General features: G+C 45.3%; 1 protein-coding gene across 2 annotated transcripts in view; it reads right to left on the bottom strand.

The window, feature by feature from the left end:
* OSBPL10 (oxysterol binding protein like 10) overlaps positions 1 to 25,840 on the bottom strand; it is a 380,443-nt gene that overhangs the window by 221,032 nt on the left and 133,571 nt on the right. For both annotated transcript variants that reach the window (XM_058290903.2, XM_058290904.2), the window contains exons 2-3: positions 13,374 to 13,549; positions 9,687 to 9,766 (exon numbers count right to left, since the gene is read on the bottom strand). In XM_058290903.2, the coding sequence (XP_058146886.1) occupies positions 9,687 to 9,766; positions 13,374 to 13,549 (256 nt within the window). The remainder of the gene's footprint in view (positions 1 to 9,686; positions 9,767 to 13,373; positions 13,550 to 25,840) is intronic.

Below are 25,840 nucleotides of genomic sequence, written 5' to 3'. Positions count from 1 at the left end.
TAATACGTAACCCAGGAATTCCACCCCTGGGTATAAACCCAAAAGAGTTGAAAATATATATTTGCACAAATACTTATAGATTACATAAACGTTATAGCAGGCCCACTCACGGCAGCCTTAAGAAATGGGAAAGAAGCTTCTCCACCCTCTCCATTCCTGGGCACTCACCGAGCAGCCCTGGGAGCAGAGCTACCCACAGAGCCTGTGCCCCAAGGGCAGAGGACAGGTGGAACCAAGCAAGGCCACCCGGTTGTCCAGTCCAGCCACCACACTTGAGCCTCTCTCTTTTCCACTGTCCAGGGCTCTGTCACACCCTGGCGGGACACCCGACATCAGTTCGGTACATAAGAGCAGGGGGCATGACGTGAGTTTGGGAGCATATCCCAGCTGTTCCTGGGAGGTCGTGTGAACGGGGCAGGCTTTGTGGACATAAGCTTCTGTACCAGTGCGACAAGGAGAGAGAAAAGAGCTGCCAAACCTCGGCCGCCACAGGTAAGCCCCACGCAAATCAATATGCAACAGTTACTCCAGGTAAAGGGGGAGAAAAAAACAGCCTCGTGATTTGGGCGGTTTCCTGCATGAATATTTATATACCCACGCCCCAAAATTCAGCAGCCTTTGCTGCTCATTCAAGACCTCCTAAGACTGTAATGAATTTTAAATCCTGTATTAGACAATCATATTCCTCCATGGCCAAATTACCATAAGACTTTATCCTGAAATTGCATTTTAATTTGGAATTATCTAGCAAGGACAATGAGCCCCAAGCACACAGCATTGAGATTTAACCACAGAGACTCCAAACTCTTTAACCACAGAGACTCTGAAAACTTCTCTCTTCCTAAGGGAACGCCATCTCTCCCATCATACGGCCAAGCGTGGCATGTGCTAAGAGAAGACATTTCTGGACCCAGAGAAAAGATTTCAAACGAGTATCCGGTCATTGTAAAGTGCTTCAAATGCCCAAGAATCTCGATTTCTTTAATTAATTTTCCCCCAGATGAAAAAAGTATGCTCTATCTTCCATGCTGTTAGATGGACAAAACAGCAGTAAAGACTTCCCTGTATTTCTTCGATTTCCCATATGGATCTAAAGAAGAGCAAGACAAAGAGGAAGGGTTGAAAAATGACCATGAGGGAAGGGAAACAACTGCATGGAAAAATAAAGCACAATGGAGACCCTAAAAATGTTCTAGGAAACAGGCTCCCAACCACATATTCACATGATCATTTTTTTTTAAAGGTGAAACAACCTAAAAACAAAGAATGGGCTCAGGGCCACAGCCTGGTCATATAGTCCATCCCCACAGAGATGTGAGCTGCTCGTGAAAACAAACATGTGGTTTTTATACATCTACATGTACAGAAAAAAGACTGGGAAAGGTGGCCCTCCAAGAGCATCGTGAGATCTCTTGGTATTCATCCACACAGAAAAAGCGGCTGGAAGGATGAATCCCAAGTGAGATGGATACACACATGCATAGATAAAAGGCTGGAAGGATGTACACCCAAATGGCATCATCGGAGATTAGGCCTGGGGATGGGATTCACAGCGGCTTTTTTGTTGTTTTTTCTTTATACTTCCCCATCTTCCAAACTGTATATACTGTGGCGTGTAACTTGGATAATTTTTTTTTTAATGGTGTTTCCATTATGGAAAAAGAGTCTTTTGCAAACTCTCAGAGGTGAATTTACAGTAAAAGTACATCTATGAAAAGAAAGACAAGAAAAAAGAAAAATGATAAAAAGAAAACACAAAGGGCGGGTCACGGTGCTGCTCAGAAAGGAGCTAGATGAGCCAGAAAGGGGAGCTCTGACTCCAGCTTGTCATTGTCCACTTGGGTGCACATCTCCATTTTAAGAGGAAATGATAATCGCCCCCACAGCACCCATTTATCCCTTAAAGCTGGAAGGTCAGGGGAGAATACACTAATGCCAAATTAGGAAAAAAGCAGATGCTACACTCCTCCTCTTAGTTTACAAGTCAGCCCAAAAAGTGAGTCTACGTTCCATGTTTGGATGAAAGAAAATCAAAGAAATGTTGAAAATAGAGTGACGTTCCCACAGAGATTGGCTTTAAAAATTCTACACGTGTGGTGAGAATTAAAGCCAATGAAAGTAAAATCTTCAAAATCGGAATGTCTTTCCAGGGATGCTTATAATCTCCTATCGTCCTCTTTGTCCCACTTATCATAAAAGTAACTTGAAAAGAGCGTTGTTCATAAATTTCTCCAACTTCCCTCCTCCTCCCCCATTGACTTCCACTGATGTTGAATGACCCTAAATTCTCTTCTGTGACCCTATGAAAAAAAAACAGGGGCTTATCTGAAAACAGACTGACCACAAGGGGATTGAAACACAGACTGGTTTCCTTTGAGGGGTTTGTCGACAGGCCAAGGGCAGCAGAGAAGCTGGACTTCCCGTCATTCCAAGGGCCTCACGTCAGCACCTGCATTATCTTGCTCGAGTCACAGGACAACCTTATGAGCCAGATTTTGTTACCATTTCAAAGATGAGAAAACAGGATCAGAAAGAATGAAAGCGAGACCGAGTGGGTATGCTCCAAACATACGTGGCCCGGCAGCAATGTAAATAGAATCTTCTCACTCTTGAGACCACAATAGCGTGACGTAGAAAGCAGTCACACCCAAGCAGGTGGCACTGAATTCAAAGCTTACGGCGACCTTCTAAGTGCTCGCCTTGCGCGATGAGCTTACACCCCCAAAATTGAAAGCGCAAGGCTAACTTCACTTTCAACTAAAACGATACATCAGAATCAATAAGATAGGAGAAGGGATCTCCTGATTATACAATAATTACGGATGTCCTATTACAGCTCTGGCCCCGCCATGGTCTAAGCTACAGGGATCATCAGACGGGGTGGGGAAGGACCATAATGAAACTTTCTGACCAGTTCCTGCCAAGAAATTAGGACAGGGTGGGAGGTGGGCGCCAAGTAAGCAACTTGAGCTCTAGTCTCAGCACAGTAACTTAGAACCCGTGTGGTTTTGAGCCAATCATTAAGTTCAGCTGGCCTCAAGTTCCTAATTTATAAAAATGCAAATAATAGGACTTAACCTCACAGAACTACTCTGAAGAGGAATTTAATCATGAGTGAGGGTCACACAAGCATAAGGTATTCATTATCACTTCTTCTGCAAAGAGGCAGTAGCCCCCTGCCCCTCCTCACTGCTTATCCCAGTTCCACAGGGGAATATACCCTGTCTCAGGGATTTCCTAGCACCACCCATTTGAAAAAACAACAGAGTGTGTCTGGCTGCATTTCTGATTCATTCAAATTCATGTACCAGTAACTTCTCAAGATCATGGCTCCTTACCATGCTCTCAACACTCTTCCAATCACACTGTCCTCTCTACTGAGCTAATTTCTATACTGGATTGAAAATAGGCTGTTCTGTGGGAGAGTGTGGGCTCTGGTGTGGACCACAGGCCATGGGGTGCAGCGATGCCCAGAGATGTACTCACCAGAGGCAATGGATGTGTCATGATGATGGGGGGGGAGTGTTATTATGGGGGGAGTGGTGGGATGGGGGCGGTGGGGGTGAATGGGGACCCCATATTTTTTTTAATGTAATATTTTTTTAAAAATGAATAAATTGAGTAGAATTTGGAAAAAAAAAAAAAGAAAAGAAAATAGGCTGTTCTGTGTTGTCCCCTGTGTTTTCAGGGCAGGATGACATTTTAGTCTTCCTAGCAGAGCAGCCGCATCCTCTGACAACTCCACCACAAACAACATGAGAGGCCATAGTGTGCCGCTAAGTAGCATCGAGAAAACGGGGATTCTCTTTTAGCAGTTTCTGTCCACCCAGGAACAGAAACTGTCCTAAAACAGACACTCCACCCATCCATGGAAGGAAGAAGAATGAAGAGCAAAGAGCAAGAAACCAGGAGGTCCAGGTTCAAGTCTTCCCTCCACTCCTTCCTCGTTGGTGCCTCCTCAAGGATAAATCAAAAGTGGATGGACTAGGGAAGTGGATTTGGCTCAATGGATAGAGCATCCGCCTACCATACAGAGGGTCCAGGGTTCAAACCCAGGGCCTCCTGACCCGTGTGGTGAGCTGGCCCATGTGCAGTGCTGATGAGCACAAGGAGTGCCGTGCCACACAGGGGTGTCCCCCGAGTAAGGGAGCCCTATGCACAAGGAGTGCGCCGTGCAAGGAGAGCCACCCTGCGCAAAAAAAGTGCAGCCTGCCCAGGAGTGGCGCCACACACACAGAGAACTGACACAGCAAGATGATGCAACAAAAAGAGACACAGATTTCCAGTGCTGCTAACAAGAATGCAAGTAGGCACAGAAGAACACACAGCGAATGGACACAGAGAGCAGACAATGGGGGGGGGGGGGAATAAAGTGATAAAAAAATAAATAAATCTAAAAAAGAAGTGGATGGACTAGAAATGTAGAACTGAAATATTTAAATATTTCTAAATACTTTCCAATTTGAGGATTAACATAGGGTCATCCAAATTTTATTTTTGCAAGTAAGGCTATTAAGAAGCACCAAAAATTGCCCTACCCTACACTCATTAAAATGGCTAAAATCAAAAAGACTGTCAATATCGAGTGTTGGCATGGACCTCGAGAAACTGAACTCTCACATATTCCTGGTAGAAATGCAAAATGGTACAACCACTTTGGAAACCACTTGGCAGTTTCTTAAAAAGTTGAACATATACTTAGTGTTCATCCCAGCAATCCAACTTTTAGGCATTCACCAAAGAGAAAGGAAAACACACACAGAGGCCTGTCAAAAGTTAGGGCAACTTGATTCATAATGTAGCCCAAAACTGGCAAAAACCCAAATATCTATCAACTAGTGAATAGAAAAACAAATTGTGGGGAATCCATATAATGCAAGTTTATTCATAATATAGCCCAAAGCTGGCAAAAATCAAAACATCCATCAACTAGTGAATAGAAAAACAAATTGTGGGACATCCATATAATGCAATACTACTCAACAATTTTAAAAAAAAAAGAATGAACTACTGAAACACAGCAGCATGTTATGTTAAGTGAAAGAAGCCAGACTCTAAACACTGTATAATTCCACTTATTCTTGAAAAAAGCAAAGCTAGAGACAGATCAGTGGTTGCCAAGAGATGGGGCGGGGGAGAGGATTAACCAAATGAGGTAACATTTTGGGATGGTGCAATTGTGATTGTGGTGGTAGTTACATAACAGTATACACTGGTCAAAACTCAGTGAGTTTTACATTTTAAAGGGGTGAATTTTACAGTATGTAAGTTATGTCTCAAGAAGCCTGACTTTCTTAAAAAGGCAAAAAATAAACAAACACCCTATCATCTTCTACAAAGGAAGTCAATTCTAATCCTTTGAAGGCAAAGCAACATAATTTCTGAATTAAGAGCTAAAAGGTCTTTGGGAACAATTCCTTCCCTGTTTTTCTCATTTCACGTCTGGCTTGCCTGGGGAAAACCTCCTCTGACAGAGGGACTGACGGAGGCATGTCTGGCTCTGGGATCACTGGACTGGTTCTCACGAATGCCTTCTCCAGTTCTAGAATTGCAGGCATCTGGTTATCCTGCCGTCCTCTCTAGAGTGCGTTTGCATGCTATCACCATCTCATCTGCCTGATTTTTGTTCCAGGGAACAGCTGATTTTTAATAACTTTTTAAAAGATGGCATTCCAAGCATCTGAGGGAGAATGGTGGAGACAACAGGTGAAAAGAGGTGGCGTCAGCTTAGCAATTATTTCCAGCAACCATACACTCACTTTAAGCCTAACTTCATTTTCACTACTAACCTCTGCCCAAGTAGTCTTGGACTTCATGTTCTTCACAATTTTAAAAATTATTACTCCCCCATTGATCATCCTAGCTATGCTACAAAGGTGAAGTGGTTTTATTTTTTTTTAAATTTATCCCCCACCCCGTTGTGGCTTGCTTGCTGTCTGCTCTGTGTCCATTCGCTGTGCGTTCCTCTTGTCTGCTTGTCTCCCTTTGTTGCGTCATCTTGCTGCACCAGCTCTCCATGGGCACAGACCAGCCTGCCTTCACAAGGAGGTCCCGGGACGCAAACCCAGGCCCTCCCATATGGTAGACGGGAGCCCAATTGATTGAGCCACAGCCGCTTCCCTATTATTATTTTTATATGCATGGTAGTAGCAATCTCACCTCCAATCCTCAAGTAAGGAATCCTATAGGCTTAACTTTCAAACCACTATTTATTTTGGTTCTAATGTTATTAATCAGTGTTTCTGAAACTAAATAGAATATATCAGAAAATCAAGTCCTCCTTCAGAATGCTCTTTCCTCTTTTTCACTGCCATTCAGAAGCCTTTCTTTCTCCTCCCCAGTAACTCATCAAAACCCCATGCAGTCAGGGTGAGTTCCCTACCTCACTTCCAACTCAAAATAAATTCCAGATGAATCAACAACTTAAACATAATAAGGGAAGCAGATGTGGTTCAACTGAAAGGGCGTCCGCCTACCACATGGAGGGTCCAGGGTTCAAACCCAGGGCCTCCTGACCCATGTGGTGAGCTGGCCCATGTGCAGTGCTGCTGCACGCAAGCAGTACCATGCCATGCAGGGGCGCCCCTGCATAGGGGAGACCCACGCGCAAGGAGTGCTCCCCGAAAGGAGAGCCACCCTGCGCAAAAAAAGCGCAGCACGCCCAGGAGTGGCACCGCACACACAGAGAGCTGATGCAGCAAGATGACACAACAACAACAACAACAAAAAAAAGCAATACAGTTTCCTGGTGACAAGAATGCAAGCAGACACAGAAGAACACACAGTGAATGGACACAGAGAGCAGACCACAGGGTGGGCGGGAGAAGTAAATCTTTAAAAAAAATAAAATGAAATAAACATAATAAACTATAAACTCACTGGGAAAAAAACATGAAGAGTGTTTTCATAATTTTGTAACAAAGAAGCCCTTTCTAAACATGACACAAAACCAAAAGCCAAAAATGAAAATACTGATAAATTTAACTACAAAATATCATAGCAAAAAACTATGCAAAGTCAAAACAAAAACGACCTACTAGTACAAAATATCTACAGCACAAACGACAGGCAAAGAACAGAGATTCTTCACATACACAGAGCTACTGCAAATCAAGGAGAAAAAGAACTCAAGAGGGCTGGGTAAAAAATATAAATTGGCAGGCAGTTCATATAAAGAAATACAAGTGGGTCAAGAAATGTGTGAAGACATTCTCACCCCCAGTCATAATTCTGGAAATAAAAAGGATGGGGTATCCCTTTTTTATCTGTGAGACTAGCAAAAACACAGTGGTAATAATATTCTATCCACGGTTGTTAACGAGGAGGAAAAACATAAGCTCGCACACAATGCTGATGAGAATACAGATTAGGGCAAATTTTAAGAAGACAATTTAGCAGTGTCTGTGAAAATTCCGAGGGCACAGATTCTATGACTCAGCAACTCCCCTGGTATAAATTCATCCTATAGATATACACCTCCAGGTATAAAAAGACGCATATGCAGCATTAGATATAAAAACAGCCCCAAAAAACCTACATCTGTTTTAGTTTGCCAAAGGGCTGCTGATGCAAAGGACCAGAGATCTGCTGGCTTTTATAAAGAGGATTTATTTAGGGTAAAAGCTTACTGTTCCAGGGCCATGAAAAGTCCAAACCGAGGCACCATCAGGGGCGCCTTCTCACCAAAGTCAGCCCCTGTGGACCCCGGCATCTTGCCGTGTGGAGAAGCAAGATGGCCGCCAATCTCTGCTCAGGTTTCAGCCTTCCCCTTCCCTCTTGAGCTGCTCTGTGGGCCCAGCCTCCTGGCGCTTCATGCTTAAGTGATCTTGTATCTTCTCTCTCCTGGCACAGGGCTTGTTTCTTTCCGGGCCTCATATGTCAGTCTCAGCAGTTCCGCTTTCTTCTCAAGTTTAGCTATAAGCTATCAGGCAAACGGCTCATCTCTTTCTGGTGCCTCACCTGAGCCTTCTCCTCTGTCACACGGCAGGATCAAAAATGGCAGAGTTCTCTCTTCCTGTATCTGAGGGAGTCTTTCTCTGCATTTCTGTTTAGATCAGACCCAGCAAAGGAGCAGAGACTCATCCTGAGTCATGCCTCACTGACTCCATCCAACCCAAAGTCCTAATGTGATCTCAGCAAGTAACCTAATCACAGGACCCTCGGCTGAATTTAATGCAATCAAAGGGATCACACCCAAAGGAACAGATTCGTTCACAAACATCATCTTTCTCTTTTGGGGACTCATAAAATAATCTCAAACTGCCACAATGTCCATCAGCACTGACATTCCTTAAAACGCTATCCAGACAGCCAAAAAGAATGAAGTAGATCCATGTGTCAAGTATGGAAAGATTTCCAAAATGCATTAATAAGTGAAAAAAAAATCGCAAAAGAGTATATACCCTATGTCTTAATTGTGTAAAAAAATACACAGAGATACAGATAGACATATGCACACGTACATGCCAATACCTACTAACACAAGGCTAAAATGACCGTTAAGGCTATACAATACATAGTGAACTGCAATTATCTCTCAAGAACGTAAATGGCAATAGGTTGAGACATACCCTTTTCATTTTATTCCCTCAGTTCTGTTTTCTAAAAAGAAAAAGTAAGAAGATTCATGAAAAAGGAAAAACAAAAAACAAAAAACTGCCCTGTTGTAGGTAGGTGTTTATAAAATACTGATGAAATGCCTGGGAATGCTACTACCATTCCTGGAAAATAAAGGAGGCCAAAAGGGAAAAGCATCAGAAGTAGGGCCTATTACTGTTACCCAAGACTGAGTTTTGGGACAGGGGCATTTCAAGTGAGAACAACTCTACTGAGCAAGACAAGGAAAAGACGACGTCTCTTTAAAAAATAAAAATTAAAAAAGCATTGTAAAGAAATCATTTCTGAGTCGTATTCAGAGGCACAGCAGGTATAAGTAAGCAACACATGCACATGGCCCTGAGCAGCCAAGCAGCCAAGTGACAGTGTCTGAAACCTTCAGAAATTTGAAGTGAGGATTGTTCTACCAGATGCATGGAATGCAAAAAAAAGCAAGCGAATGGATCTGCTAACTGCATCTGAACTAATGATATAAAAGCAGTGCCCCGTGAACCTTAAATTTAAAAAAAAAAAAAAGAGTTCTTGCCCTCGATACGTTTATTTTGCAATTATTTCCCTTCTTTAAATGACAGGAAGTCTTCTGCAATAAGCCAGGAAAACACCCATGTCGTATCTCCTGCATATCTAACGCAAGCTCTCATATCAAATCTCGGGGAGAAAATAATTCATATCTGGATGCCAGATGCCCCAGAAACATTTTTACACACTTGAAACGCAGGAGCTCCTGGCACAGTACCTAATCAATTTGGGGTCTAGGCTGTATTTAAGGATCCGTGACAACAATTAATCTTCATGCGATGTAAATCTCACTACTTCACAACAGACCAATTAACAGCTGCCTAAACTGACAGCTCAGAAAGCACGAGAATTAACTCTCCAGAATCAGTTCACAGTAAAAGCCTCTGAATTCTACCTCCCAGTGAACCCAGCTACTTGTCTCCTGGTTTGAAACTGAAATGCTGCAGGACAAGAATGCCTGCCATTACCGTGGATAAGTTAAATGGCCATCGTGGTTGGAGGGGTCCCATCAGGCTATTCAAATGTCTGCCTTCTCCCCGGCTGTTACTTACCTTAGAACTCGTTTCCATGTGGTATTTGGCACAAGCTCGAAGCTGAGTCACCCAATACTGTTTCTCTTTTGCATCAGAAGCTAAAATAGAGAAAGAAACACTTGTAGAGATTGTTCCAAAACACATCCACCCTATTTCTACACCCACCTAAGCGGGAGGGAGGCAGGGGGGGAGGAGGCAGATCACAATATTCTCAAGAGGCTTATGCTTAGACCAAAAAACAAATTACGCTAAATCTTAAAATTCCTTCCAGAACCACATGAAAAATATATTCTGAAATGTCTGTTATGAGAAAGAGTGTTTTTTTAAACGTCCTCGGAAAAAGTCATTTTTACTCCCTTAAAAAGGCAGCGGGACCGGGAAAACATGATTATTTTTAAATGCCTCTACCTCGTGTGGTAATAGGAGTATCAAAGAACAGTTTTTCAGGGCTTTTTGTTATCCACAAGAGTTATACTGCGGAGTTATTAGCATTAACAAAATGAGTGTTCAGCTGAATTACCATGTTAATACGTACTTGCAAAGATTCATAGCGTGGCTGGACAGAACAAGATACCAAATGCCGCATTAAAGAGCCTCAAATTTCCCCCAAAAGACATCAAAAGTGCGGGCCAACGGTATTCTCATTTTCTTCCATCTACATCCCATCTCTCAAATGATACATATTAAAATTACTTTATTAAAAATATCATGGGCACATAATGTGTTCAACCAAAACGTAAACCATCAATTGAGCTATTACCTGCATAAATGTTGACTACGTAGAAAACAGAATGATCTCCCTCCACATTAACATCGTTTACAAAAATGGGCTGTTTGTAAATAAAAACCCAACTTCAGCCTGAACCTTCAGATGAAGAAATCTATAGTTAAAAAATAGGAGGAAGCGGATGCGGCTCAACGAGCTGGGCACCCGCCTACCACATGGGAGGTCCTGGGTTCGGGTTCCAGTGCCTCCCAAGGAAGACAAGCAACCCGCCACAACTGGCCACAACTGGCGACACGAGCAGACACCTAAATGAGCAGACGCCACAGCCCACGGGGAGCAGACGTGGCTCAGGCCGTTGGGCACTCGCCTCTCACGTGGGAGGTCCTGGGTTCGGTTTCCAGAGCCTCCTGGAGAAGGTGAGCAAACAATGAGCAGACAGATGAGAGAACCATCTGGGAGAGAGGAGAATTTAAAAAATGGTAATAGGGAAGCAGACTTGGCCCAGTGGTTAGGGCATCCACCTACCACATGGGAGGTCCACGGTTCAAACCCTGGGCCTCCTTGACCCGTGTGCAGCTGGCCCATGCGCAGTGCTGATGCGCACAAGGAGTGCCCTGCCACGCAGGGGTGTCCCCCACGTAGGGAAGCCCCACGTGCAAGGAGAGCGCCCTGTGAGGAGAGCCGCCCAGTGCGAAAGAAAGTGCAGCCTGCCCAGGAACGGCACCACACACACAGAGAGCTGACACAACAAGATGACGCAACAAAAAGAAACACAGATTCCCGTTCTGCTGACAACAACAGAAGCGGACAAAGAAGAACACGCAGCAAATAGACACAGAGAACAGACAACCAGGGCGGAGGGGAGGGGTAGGGGAGAGAAATAAATAAATAAATCTTAAAAAATAAAAAATAGGAAATTCTACTCAGCCCTATTTAGGACATGGAGATTGTCCTTCCAAATCCAACCTAACTTGTCCGTGAGGAGGTCTAATGCACAAAAATGATAAGCATGGGCAGACCACAGCTAGTGGTAACAGACTGATGATGTTCTTTCATAATCTGTAACAAATGCAAGGTAACGGGTGGGTGGAGGGGTGATATATGGGGAATTCTACACATTATGCACGATTGTTCTCGAGTAAAAAAGGGAAATTAAAAATGATAAGCATGGAATGCGACTAGACGAACTCCATTTTCAAAGACAGATAAAGGCTTTTGCAGAAAGCAGGGTCTTTGTCCTTAGGCTCGGTACTATGCAAGGCTCACAGCTGAAAACGTTTGCAGAAGCTGTGTCTCTCGTGACCTGGTGACTCAGTGCCACTCAAGGCAGTCCTCTTGGGAAGCTTGGTGCGTGTAAGTGAGATGTGAAATGAGAAAAGCAACTCCTTGCTGGGTGGGGCATGGACCTGGCCAGAAAACATGCAGAAATCGACCCTGCATCTTTCGTAGCTGATAAGTTACGCTAAATTTGGCCCTGCTGCTTATTTCATGCAGACAATAAAACTTTAATGTTTGCTCTTAAAATTATTCTTTAAAAACAAAACAAAACTGGGGTTTAATAAGCCAGAGAAGAGTAACAACTCAAAGACAAAATGAGATGACCCAATTGCCAAATTAGCTGGATTTTTCTTTTGTACGGGTTTCCCCAGGCAGGGGTTGGGGGGGAGGGGGGAGGGAGGGAAGTGCCATTAAGTTATTCACTGGCTATTGTTTCTGCTCTGACAATTTATTAAGCAATAAACAGCAGAGCAAAGGCTGGCACGAGATAAATCCAGCCAACTGGAAAGCGCGCTGCGTGAATCTCAAAAGAGAACGTGAATCGCATCACGTTTTCCAAAAACCGAAAAACTTTCTTCTTTAACCACATGCATTTATATTTCAAAGGTTTGGGGATTCTTTTATAGTCAGAAATAGGATTTGCACATGGAGAATTTTAAAAAAAAAAAGCATTAGCTTATTCTATCTCTTGGGTAGTAAAACTTGACCATAGAACAGTGAAAACTGAACTGAGAAATAAGGAAGTGAGGCGCTGTGACTTCGCAGAGTGACCTACCATGGTCAGCTCCTGGATGTCAGAGAAAGATGAAGTCCTTGGACCTCAGCTCTAAGGCAAAGAAAAATGTCACAGAAGGAGGCAGACTTCTCCAGCAGCCCCCGCACTTGAGGCCACTCCCTTTCCTCAGACCTTAACAGATGACACCGAGCACACGTGTGCATGAGGACTGTTGTTGGTTATCGTTTGTCATTTTATCACCAGACGCTGACGGAAGAATCACAACAACGCAAGTATAACGGAACACTGGCAGAAGGGTCTAGCAAGAAAAGTGCACCGCTCTCATCAAACCTGCCACTTCTGAAAACCCGTGTGACGGACCTGCCTTGGGGGTGGCAGGGCTACGGTCACGGCGACATGCCCAGCTCCCTAGAGCAGAGGCCGAGCAGAGGTCAGCTTCTGAGAAGCCAAGAGAAGGGAGAGAAAGCATACCAAGGAAAACGAAAACTCACCATCAGGTGGCCTCTCAGCAGGCTCAAACGCTATGAAGGATTGAACAAAACCGAAGTGAAAACAGTTCTAGGGCAAAGAGGACACTTGGCTAAGAGAAGGTTCCAGAAGGGGAAGGAGCACTATAACCTTTAAAAAGCTCATCTTATCCTATAGCAGGGCCCCCACGGGCTTATACTAAAGATTTCTAGGATAAGGGCAAAAAATATTGATACCGAGCTAACAAAAAAAATTTTTTTCAAGTGTCCTAAGGCTATGCAGGCTTTGAAATCACTCACCTTTCCTGTGTCCTTAATTCCTCAGCTAATGAGGGCAATTCCTAATGTCACTCCAGGGATAAGAGGGGCAGCAGCTGTCTGTCACCACGGAGCCCTCCAAACACAGCATTTGTTACAGGTATTTGAGAGAGTCACGGTGGTAATACTGCAGGTGGCCCACGGGGACAGCCTGAAGAGTGGCCCGGAGCGGGACGTACCTCTCAGCTTGTACATCTCTCCGTTGGCAGAGTACACGACCAGCATGTGGGGGGCTTCGTCGCTCAGAGACACGATGGCCCCCGACAAAGACAGGGCTCCACGAGGCTTCTGGTGTTTGCTCTGCTCGTTCACAAAATACTGCAGGATGCCAGCCTCGAAGTCCAGGACAAAGTACCTGTGCGGGGAGACCCCAGGGGCGTTACTGTTTCTCCTCCAGCCCATTCCCCGTGGCAAAGCAGAAAAGCAAAGCCGCCCTCCACGTCCCGTCCCCACGGTCCCGAAACTGGAACCCAAAAGTCGCCCCCAGGAGGGAAGCCAGCCTCGAGAACAGAGGGGACACCTGACTGTTCCATCAGATGGCAGTCGGGCACGGGCCACCGCGGGCGAGCGCTGGTCCAGCCAGACCTGGCGCAATGCCCAGCACGTCCCCTAGCGCCCACGGATGCCACGTGAAACCTCGGAATGGCAGGAGGACGGCAGGTGAACTGGACGTGCTTAGGTGGCCCCCTGGACCCGCTCCACCGGCCCTGCTGTGCACGCTTTTCATACAAAGAAAGGGGCAAGAATTCGCTCTGTGCTCTGGAAGGTTCAAATGCCTCTGAACTCCCCATCCAGGGGAAAAGAAAGGAAGGGGGAAGTGAAGTCAACTTGCCTTTCTCCACCGAGATGGAATATCTCCATCTGATACTCAAGTCCTCCCCATGGCCTAGAGGCCCAGGAGGACTCCTGCCGACTTCTCCAGCTTTTGCACATTCTATTCCACCCACACCAGCCTTTCCCTTCCTCTTTGGTACTCAACAATTTACCTTCCGCCACAGGACATTTGCACATGCCGCTCGCCCTGTCTGGAGCAACCACGCAGAGTGTTGCTTACAAATGTCTGCAAACTGTCACCCGTCCACGGCCACCTTCTGAAGCTGTTCTTCCAATGTGACTCTGCTTCAACCACCAGCTGCTTCATGAAGCAGCTCAGACGTTGTCAAACGCTTCCGGCAAGCACAAGCTGTGTGCCAGGCACGAATCAACCACCACGCAATTGGAAAACAAAGAGCAGATGCTGCCCCAAGGCAATGTGAGAAATACTTGCCTGGAATCCTAGTCCCTCTCCTGGAACTCTGCTCCCTCCCTCTCTTGCCTAGATAACTTCTCAGTATTCAGGATCAGCCAAAGCACCCCCTCCTCGCGAGAGAGTCTATCAGGTCAAATACTTCTCATACACATTCTCATAGCACCTCGAACTCCTCTTTTACTGCATCGGCCCCAGTAGGAAGATCCACATCTGATTCAGTATCTATTTTCCCCATTGCTCCTTGGAGGCAGGACTGTGTTTTCTCAATAGTACCCAAAGAGAGCTTGACACTTCACTACTCCTCAGTTAACATCTGTTAAGTGAATGAAGAAAGAACGTGGCAACAACTACTGAATTCCGAAATTTCCCATCTGTATGCCAAAGCACCTGGTGAGTTCACTACGGGGATCTCGCAGTAGCACTGTAAACTATTTTGCACTTTTGAGGGACACACAGCGATATTCGGCACCCGTCAGACACCATCCACAGGGCTAACTCCGGTGGTTCCCACCTTTTCAACATGAGATGGCACCGCGTCACTTTTTCACACTGAGCAGGGAGAGCGGACGGAGCCTGGACTTGGCCCCAGGAGACGGGCTTGGATTCGGGTGAGACTGCAGGGTGTCACCCCGGAGAAGGTGATCTGTCAAATGGGGATGAGAACGGCCACCTAGTATGTTTGTCGGGAGGATGAATTAGGTCAGAGTTTTGCAAACTTTCTTGATCCATGGGACACCTAAGTTAAGAGGAAGTATCTAGCAGCTCCATTTATGAAGGAGTCAGGTCCAAAAACCTTAATAAAAATGGATGTCCTGACAGCTCGTTCGCCTTTTGAAAAAAAAGGTATACAAGCACTGGAAGAAAGAAATACCTTTGTTTCTTCCTTAAATGACCACAGTTGCTTATTAAAGGGATGTACCTCTGGGCATGGCACACCTTCTCAAACCTCAGAAACATATTGGACACAGCTTCCCGCTTCTCTTGTTCCACACTGATATTTGCTTTTTGTTGAAGCAGGAACAAGCCAGACACAAAAAGGCGTGATATATGATCTCACTGAGAGGAAATAATTAAATGATATGTAAATTCATAGTCAGAAATTGGAATACAGGTTACAAGAGGCCGGGGTTGGGGAAGGCATGGGGAGTTAATGCTTAACTGGTACAGAGCTTGCTGTTCGGGGTGATGGAAAAGTTTTGGTAAGGGCTGGTGGTGGCAACAGCAAAACATTGTAAATGTAATTCCATCACCGAATTGAATATTTAAATGAAGTTTAAGACAGGAAATTTGAGGTTGTATAGATCTTACCAGGATAAAAATTAGAAAGGAAACAGAAAACTGTACAACCCAAACAGTGAAACCCACTCCAATCCAGGGACTGTAGTTAATAGTCTATCATAATAAGTGTTTCATCAACTGTAACAAAGGTATTACAATAATGCAGACCGTTTATTTGGAAAACTGCCGGGGCGGGGGGAACGCTGGACTTTCTGCATGCTTTTTTGCAAACTTAAACTGCTTTTTAAGGGGGAAAAAAGTGTGTCGCAGACAAGGCTATTAAAAGCATGACTGCCTGGCTCAGCAGCATCAGCGCCACCCAGGAACTTTAGTAAAATTGTCAGCTCTTGAGAGCGGCCCGAGACCTGCTGAGTCCGAAACTCTCGCGAGGGGCCCAGGAAGCCAAGGTTTAATACGCGCCCCCAGGTTATTCTTTCGATGCAGCCTAAACTTGAGAAGCACTAGTCTAAACTACTAGCTTGTCACCCAGTCTTTTCCCTCCCCTTCCAGGCCACACAGCAGAATGCATTTCCAGCTTTCCTTGTAGCTAAGGTGTGGCCAGTTGAGCTGCCGCCAATAGAATGTGAGCAGAAAGGTGGCCCTGCAATGGAGACAACCTGCAGGGCGACTTGAGAACCCTACAGCTGATGACAAAGACACAAGAGGAAGGAGCCCAAGTCCCTGAATCACCACCTGGAACAGTATCACCTCCCAAGGAACAGCGTATCAAACTGCTTCGTGAATGAGCAAGAAACTAGCGAGTCCACTACAACTGAAATCTGTGAGAGCAGCTAACCTCACCCTCGTTTTCAAAGAACATCTTCTATAAAGCTATATATAAATCTATAGTTCTATTTTCACATCTTTCTACTTGAAATTTGCAACAAGTACTTCTTCAAGTGGAGCGAAAACCCAATTCCTGCAACAAGAGAAGAAGAGGGGAATTTCTGACTCGCACGTGGTCAATTTATTTAAGTGCTGACCCTGCCTTCTCTGCAGGAGTAAGTGTTGTCAGCTTGACCTATATTTCATGTCACCGAAACTAAAGCAATGCAGACACTGCTCCTGGCAAGTCAGAGGATTAGCTGCAATTATCCTTAAAAGTGACTGCAAGGAAGGAACTTCAGCTCAAAATGGGGCACGTTGTGACCCCACGCAGAGAGGCTACATCCTCATTGCAAAGCACACCGAGCTTTACACAGGGGAAATGGAAAAGGAAGAGGGTAATGTGAACTGGCGTCATGGAAAAAGCATCAGCAGCTTGCCCTCAACTTCCTCAATTTCTCCATCCACCCTCTGTGCCAGGTTGGCCTGGAGAAAGGGCTTCCCATCTTCCTGCTTCCAGCTTCGACCAACTTATCAACTGGGGACCAGTCACCCTCCCTCTCTCCTGAAGGCGGTTTCCCAAATGCCATCCTGTTCAAACAAGTAATTAGGTATTTGCGAAGGACGTTATTCTGAAGCTGGTACAAAGAAATGAACTGAACGCGGTTTTATTTTTTCAGTAAGGATGACAATGACCAACCGATGTCACATTACGTGGGATATGGGAACACGTTAATGATTTTGCGCATTCCCGATCTCACACTGACATCTTAATTCTAACTTCCTGCCTCAAATGGAAAAAAAAACAAAAACCACCTTTCCATTGCTTCCTAAAATAGCTGAGATGCAAATGCACACCCTCGAATCGTGCAGGAAGAAAGGTCATCAATAATTCAGTCCTTCACTAGAGACAGTTAAAAATTCCATCATATTTGGAGGGGGCCATGGGAGAATATCTGCTGAAAAATTGCCACAGACGACACATAAAGTGTTCTTTCAGGATGGCCTTGGAAAGTTAGCTTGCGCCATAGACACAGGTAGCTGTCCACATGGCATAAGAAAAGCAATTCCTGTTGGTTATCTCCCCTGGGGGGAAAGAAATTAAATTCCGTTTCCTACCGGGTCACGGCTCTGTCAGGGTCTGCTGCTGGGAGCCGGGAGCTATATCTGAAATAACAGCTTTCATTCTAAATAGGAAAGTTAACAATATTTCTGGATTAGGCGTCATTAAACCCGGTGAAACTGCCAGATAAAATCCTGAAACATTCTTAAAGGTCGTGCCTTCCAGAGAAATGATTAAAACAAACCTAATTTCTAGTTTAAGAAAAAATAGTCGTGTCTTTGAGCCGCAGACTGCAGCTTTGATGTGTGGGTGAGCTTAATTGTATACAGAGCTAGCACGTTTTATTTGCTAGTTTGACAACCCAAAGTGTGCTGGAGGGGGAAAAAGGAGAGAACTGTACGGGGGGGGGGGAATCAAACAGACCCCCAGAGAAAGAAAGCACCTTACTTCTCATCAGGCGGGCGTTTGGTGGCGCCCTTGACCAGTCCAAGGCTGAGCGCCACAGCAGGCTCCTTCCTGGGAGGGGCTACCGACAAGCCATTGTTTTCTAACATCCTTTGAACAAACCCCATCACCTCAGAAAGAAACCCAAGTGTGCACAGACACGCTCATACACATCCACACACACTCACATACGTGTGCACAGGTGTGCATACACACACACACAGCCCCCTTACCTACGCCCTGTGCTTTCCAAGTCTCGCATCTCTGAGCAGTCATTTTGTCTGCACCTGTAGCCCTTTAACTGCCTGACACAGGGAAACGGATGTCGCTCAAGCAGTTGGGCACCCGCCCACCACATGGGAGGCCCCAGGTTTGGTTCCGGGTGCCTCCTAAAGAGGATGAGCAAGACAGCAAGCTGCCACAGTGCCGGTGTGGTGAAATGACGCAACAAGGAGACACAATGAGGAAACACAATGAGAGACACAACAAGCACAGAGCAGATGTGGCTCAAGCAATTGAGCGCCTCCCTCCCACATGAGAGGTCCCAGGTTCGGTTCCCAGTGCCTTCTAAAAAGAAGACAAGGAGACACAGAAAGCAATGAACAGACACAGAGAGCAGACAGCGAGCACGAACAACAGAGGTAGGGGGGGAATAAATAAATCTTAAAAAATATAAGAGGAGTATGCTTTTGCCAGACACAGTTTCATTAAATTTCAACTTTAGGATTTAAAGCAGGAAAAACGAACAAAACCAACACCTTTTTACTTTGAGAGGAGGGCCAAACAGGATCGAAGGAGCTCAACAAGAGCCAGTCACCAAACTCCAGGTAGGCATAAACTATGATGGCAGAGGATGGTGGGTGGGGAGGTGGGCGCAGAGAAGCTCGTTAGCGCTACTGGCAGAAGTTACCATCCCAAACTACAAGAAAATGGCAAATCAAAAAATGGGGTGAAAAAGATCCTTTTTGAAGAGGAACTCTATGAGACAAAAAAAGCGAAACCGTTTCGTCTAAGTTAAAAAGTAAAATTTGAAACGAGTAAAGGGCCTGGGAAAGGAAGGTCGTCCCCTCTTGGTGACTGGGTACACACTTGTAACTGTCATTACTGTTCACTTCAGGACCTCCTCGTGTCCTCACCTGTATGCCAGTGCTCGGGCCAGAGCCACGAGGCCTCTTGCCTGTGCTTCCTGCTGGAAACTGCCTCCCCTTCCCAGGCTCTCTGTCTTCTAAGAAGCACCTGCTCCAAACTGCTGGGCTGCACCCTACACAACCTGGTCCCCAAGCCACCAGGCTGCCACACCCCGCCTTGTCTTGAACAAGGACAGCAGTGAACAGTCTCCAACCTACCGCACCCTTCTCGGGTTGGATTATTTACTCTTCCAGAACCCCAGCTGCACACCAAGGCACCCAAATGGAGAGACACAGACCCTCTTCCAGACGTGGGGACATCCCGGGGGCCGGCAGCCTCCTCTCCTTCCGTGCTACCACGTGACTAAGGGATTTAACTGGTGCACACACGGCGCTGGAGAAAACAAGTTCTTCCCAGAACTGTGAAGATGGATTCTTGAGGTTTCAGCACCTTCCAGTTCCTTCCTGCCCACAAACACTTAAAACATGACCCTTTCTGAGATCACGAATCAGCGTGTCTCTAAAGCCTGCAATTGACCGCTCACAGAAAATAAAAACACAGGAAAATTCAGCAGAGCCTACTCCGTATGTGAAGGGGGGAAAGCAACAGAGCATATTTTCCTAAATCTACCTGACATCTTCAAAATTAATATAATCTGTTTTTCATTGAAAAACTTCTTCCCATCTCAGGCAATCAAACCAATTACAGTCCTCCCAAAAGAAATCTCCTTGGTAACTTTTGGGAACAGAAGAGGAGCTAGCTATATAACCCCAGGTAGGGCCTGCGATTCCTCACTTTATGGTTTTGTTACTTTGTAGAATTTGAGAGAGGTTCAATTATTTGCGTATAGAGAGGCCAGGACTCAGGAATGATTTTGAGAAGGAAAAATGGTTTATTGACTGCCGGCCAGACTCAGGAGCTTCCTGTTGCAAACCCGAGCCCCGAACAAGACTTTCGAGTTTCTTTTATACAGAGAGTAAAGGTAAAATGGTCCTTTTGTTTCAGCTCTCAATAGACTTGAAATAGCATATATATCTTCCACATCCTAGGTAAGCTTCTAGCATGAACTTCAGGCATTCTAGGTAAGCTTTTAGCATATTTGGATTGCATTTCCCCTGAATACTTAAAGTTTATAGACCTTGCATTGTTAAACTGTTGCCTGGGACTGGAGTCCTTGCCGTGGTCACCAAGGGCAGGACTGCAGCCTTTTGTCATCCCACACCCACAAGTCACAGATAGTTTAGGTTATCTCTTAAGAGATAGAAGAGTTCACACACAAAACCCCAGACTCTGGCTTGGGAGAAGAGGATAAACTTCCAGAATCTCTCTCATGTTAATCACGGTCATCAAACCTGGAGAGGAGATGCTGGGTGTGATAGCCAAACTTTGTGGCAGCGTTCAAAGCGCAGCACTTGCAGGCAACCTCAGTCCTAGCCAATCCTCAAGTCTGAAATCCTCCCTGCTCTTGGAAATGGCAACCATGGCTGAAGAAACGAAGTGGCCTCACCAGTACCCCAACCACCACCATCATCCCCCAAACAACCAACCCAACCCCAGAGACACTAGATTGTGGGAGAGCCCATCACAAAGCAGGGGACAAATACAGCCAAGCACACAAGAACTGCACTAACACAAACCATTGAACCTGCCCAGGCATGCCATGGGGCAAGTTCAAATTCAAAATATATCAAGAAAATGTGATAGAATGTGGTCAGTCCATAACATAAGCATTATGCTTGTCTTTTGACTCTTAAAGACACAAACTGAACCATGAATAAAAATCACTGCTAACATTTATGGGGCACGTTCTATGGGACACATGTTGTGTGCATCACACATATTAACTAATTTATACGTCACATCAGTTCTAAAAATGGGGTGCGATTACGACCCTCTTTACTGAAGTGCTGAAAGGGTAATAACTTGCCTAAGACCTTAAGAGAAGAAGGGTCTAGGTTTGAACCCCGACATCTGTCTTTAGAGTCATGGCTCTAAGCCACTGACATCCTATATATTGATTACAATGTAAATTTCAATGATGAGAACAGATGCAAAATTGAATACCCTCAAAAACCAAGGAACAAAAACACATAGAGCAAAAACTGGTTGAAATGCAAAAGCATAAACAAAACACAACCACAGTGGGAGATTTGAGAATCCCATTGCCCAGAATTTAATAGATTTGTTGAATGCAAATAAAAATATACAGCTTCAAAACAATATAATCGTGAGCTTTATTTTAAATTTTCCAATTATTTTCCAATGAAGAATATGACTTCTTCATGAGAAATAAGAATACAAAGAATTTTCCAAAACACTAAGAAAAAAAAATCAAACACCAAAAACAAGAAATTTTAGAGTTCACATTTTTCAACCCGATCTCATAGCAAAATAGATGCCAGGTATGTTGACGACTTAAATTTATAAAAATAAATAAACTAAATCAGAGAAAATACAGGTAGATGTTGAACTGCTGGGGTGGGAGGGTATGACAGGAAAGACAAAAGCATAAACAATATTGACACATTTCTAAATAAAAGATAAAAACATCTCTAAAGCAAGAAAAAAATCAATAAATAAAATTAAAAGACAATATACCAGGGAGCAGATGTGGCTCAAGAGGCTGAGCACACACCTACCACATGGGAGGCCCCAGATTGGGTTCTTGGTACCTCCTAAAGTAAAACAGACAACGAGCAAAAAATGCTAAAAAAAAAACAGTGAATTGTACACTTTTTAAAAAATGTATGAATTACAAGGTTTGTAAACTCTATGTCAAAATCATTAAAAAAAAAAAAAGACAATATACTGGGGAATGGCTGTGGCTCAAATGGCTGAGCACCTGCTTCCCACATGGGAGGTCCTGGGTTCAGTCCCTGGTGCCTCCTAAAAAGAACCAAAATAAACAACCAGCAAACAAATGAAAAAGACCAACTCAGGGGAGCCGATGTGGCTCAGTGGTTGAGCGCTGGCTTCCCACATTCAAGGGCCTAGGTTCAATCCCCGGCCCCAGTACCTCAAAAAAAAAAAAAAGCAAAACAAAAACAATAAACATACCAATAAAGTATAGTTTTCAAAACGAATACTGAAAATTCTTGCCTTCTAAAGAACTGAAAATTCTTGCCTTCTAATTTGGTGGAGCTACTTCCTGCTCCTGAACCATTTGGGGAGTTTATTAAAAATGTGAATTCCTGAGTCCCAAACCATACAGAAGAAGAACCTTTGTGGAGAAGGCCAGAAAATCAGGAATGTGGATTTCAGAAAGTTTCCCAAGTGATTCTGAAACACATCAAAGCAAAATCAGAGTCCAAATTAGACCTTTCTAGGGCACCCATCACCTGCTCTTATTATGGTTTGCCAGGCTTGCCCCCAACCATTCATTCAGCAAATAGGTGGGCACGCACGTGCCCAAACAACCAAGTAGGAGATGCTATTTAAATGCTAGCCGACCTCATTTTGCCTTGGTCTGAAAAAGCCAAAGCCAGTTCCTAAGTCACGACAGCCCAGGCGGTAGATTTGTTGATTCTGTCACACTTTGGAAGTATTTGGGGGAAAGAGTTCAAGAAAAGTTACAACATCACCTGGCTTAGGGTCCCTGCATACTCGGATCACAGACTGCTGTCAGGTAGGTGCTCGCTTCAGCAGGGGTCCCCAGGGGCCAGGTCTAATGAAGCACCTCAAGAATTTTTTTTTTAAGATTTATTTTTCATTTATTTCTCTCCCCATCCTCCCCCGCCCCTGTTGTCTGTTCTGTGTCCCTTCGCTGTGTGTTCTTCTGTGTCTGCTTGTATTCTTGTTAGTGGCACCGGGAATCTGTGTCTCTTTTTGTTGCGTCATCTTGCTGCATCAGCTCTGTGTGTGTGCGGCGCCACTCCTGGGCAGGCTGCACCTTCTTTCGCGCTGGGCAGCTCTCCTTACGGGGTGCACTCCTTGCGCGTGGGGCTCCCCTACGTGGGGACACCCCTGCGTGGCAGGGCACTCCTTGCACGCATCAGCACTGCACGTGGGCCAGCTCCACACGGGTCAGGGAGGCCCGGGGTTTGAACCCGGGACCCTCCATATGGTATGGCGGATGCTCTATCAGTTGAGCCAAATCCACTTTCCAGCACCTGAAGATTCAGAGCCACCTGAGAGGCTGCTGCTCCAGGGTGCCTGATCAAGCACCAGCGTAAGTCAGAGTGAACTGTACACATGCGATTTGATGCACTGCACTCAGGTCTGATCTATGATATCCTGATCTGCTTTTAGACGCTAGGCAAAACACTGAACGCAAAGGCTGAGACTGGTCTACCCGAGAGTAATACCAGCGTTCAGAATATTGCCTGGTCCCTCTCTGAACTGCTATGAATTCTTGGGTTTCCAGGGCCTTCGGGTGAGAACGTCACACTATTTTCGTAAATTTCACAGCTGGCATTTTCCTTCTTGCCATCAGCGACGCCAGGAACTTGCCTGTGATCCTTGAAACAGGCTGAGTGTTGATTCGAGTCTCTGTTTTGTGCTAGGAGCTTGAGCCTGCACGTCAAGGCACCGACAGCCCTGGGGAAGGAGGGATGCACGGCCCTGGTAGTGGAGGAGAGGCGGGGGGCAGCCCGCAGGGGAAGCAACCTGGACCCAACCAGGCCCAGAAGCGCAGCTTGACGCACAGGTTCAGGTGGGCCGGGCCCTGAACGCCACTGGCCCTGGGTTCAAAGTGGCCTCTTTTTCCCTGAGGGAAACAAAGCACAGAGGAAAGGGTTGTGGCTTGAGGGTCAGAGGTCTAGTCCTACCTACAGCGACATCAGACTCAGCTGGGGAAGTGGATGTGGCTCAGGCGACTGAGCTCCCACCCACCACACAGGAGGTCTGTGGTTTGGTTGGTTCCCTGTGCCTCCTAAAGAAGACCGGGAGCTGGCGCAATGGGCAGGCGTGGCAAGCTGACACAGCAAGGTGACGCAAGAAGAGACACAAGAAGAAAAACATAAGGGGAGACACAACAAAGCAGGGAACGGAGGTGGCTCAAGTGATTAGGCACCTCCCTCCCACAAGTCCTGGGTTCAGCTCCCAGTGCCTCCGAAGGACACCACAACAAGTGCAAACAACAAGGGGGTGGGGAGAAATAAATAAATAATAAATCTTAAAAAAAAAAAAAAAAATCAGCTGGAGACTTGTTCAAACACAGCTTCCTGGGCCCCTCTCCCAGAGTTTTTAATAGAGCAGTTCTGGGTTGCAGCCGAAGAATCTGCATTTCTAAAAGTCCCCAGGTGACGCTGATGCATCCGGTGAGGGACCACACTTTGGGAACCACTTGTTCTCATTTGTTGTGACCTTGGACAAAGTACTTATCTACTCTGAGTCTTAAATTCCACAGTTGCAAAAGGAGAAAGCTGCCTAACTCTCTTTTGCAGACTCTTCCACCGTCTCAGTGCCTCAAAGTCTGGCTGGTTATAAACCAAGAACTTCCTAAAGTACACATCGCATTTCCAAATGCAGACAGTGAAGCAGATCTGATGCTCACATTGCATCGTGTCAGCAGTTTAGGACAAAGCCAACAAGACAAAACTTAAAATGAGAGCCTGCATTCGCTCTTTTTGGAGATACCATGGAAATATTTGTTGGCAGGGACTCACACTCAGTTCTCAGACTGATCAGGTTTACCCAGGTTCCGTGACATGAAGAAAGCATTCTGGATACATTTACTCGATTGATGGTTAAAGAGAAGAGAATCTGCATAGCCCAGTCATTTTTTGATTGCTAGCTCTAGTCCCAAATCTTAATTTTATTTGCACAAATCATGCATTTCCTTTAAAAAAAAAAAAGGGTTCCTGAGTACCTACTATGTGTCAAGCATTATATTAAGTGCTAAGGATGGGGGAGGGGTAAGGAAATAAGGTCCCTGCTCTAATGGGGGGTGGGGTGGAAGCAACAGACAATCAAGTATTCACTAAAACAATGCAAAGCTCTAGCTGTGATAAGTGTCTCCTGGTAAAAGAGAGTAAATTAGGGACTGATTCCTTGAGAACAAAGGAACCAAGATCTGAAGGATGAGGAAGCACTGACTGAGTGATGAGAAGAGAGTTTTCCTGGCAGAGGAAACAGCATAAGCAGCATATGCAAAGGCCCTGTGGTGGGAGGGGGTAGAGAGGATGAACAGAAAAGAAAAAGCAAAGCCCAGTGTGTTTACAGCAGAGATAAGAAGGGAACGTGTACTGTCGGATGAAGCTGTAGACCTAAGGAAGGGCAGTCCACTCAGGGCCTGCTAGGCACCGAGGGAGTCTAATCTTTATTCCAACATCAACTTGACCCCACTGTGGGGTTTCCAGGAGAGGCAGGGATAAGACCAGATCCCCATCTTGAAAGAGAACTCTTTAGCTCCCCTGTGGGAAAAGTTTTGAAGTGAAGCCAAGGTGGAAGCAGAGAGCAGATAATAAGGCTGCTACAGAGATTCACTTTCGGCATCATGCAAGGCTAACAAATTCTATCTCCCCAAAAAACTATAAATACAGTAATCAAAACAGTGTGGTTCTAGCACAAATTGAGAGTTCAGAAATGAACCCACACAGCTATGGCAAATCGATTTTTGACAGGGGGGCCAAGTTCGCTCGATGGGGAAATAAGAGTCTCTTCAACAAATGGTGCTGGGAAAACTGGATATCCACATGCAAATGAATGAAAGTGGACCC

This window comes from Dasypus novemcinctus, chromosome 31, assembly GCF_030445035.2.
Source record: "Dasypus novemcinctus isolate mDasNov1 chromosome 31, mDasNov1.1.hap2, whole genome shotgun sequence".
Taxonomy (NCBI): domain Eukaryota; kingdom Metazoa; phylum Chordata; class Mammalia; order Cingulata; family Dasypodidae; genus Dasypus; species Dasypus novemcinctus.
The sequence above is the reverse complement of the archived record's forward strand: the minus strand, read 5'-3'. Positions and strand labels throughout refer to the sequence as shown.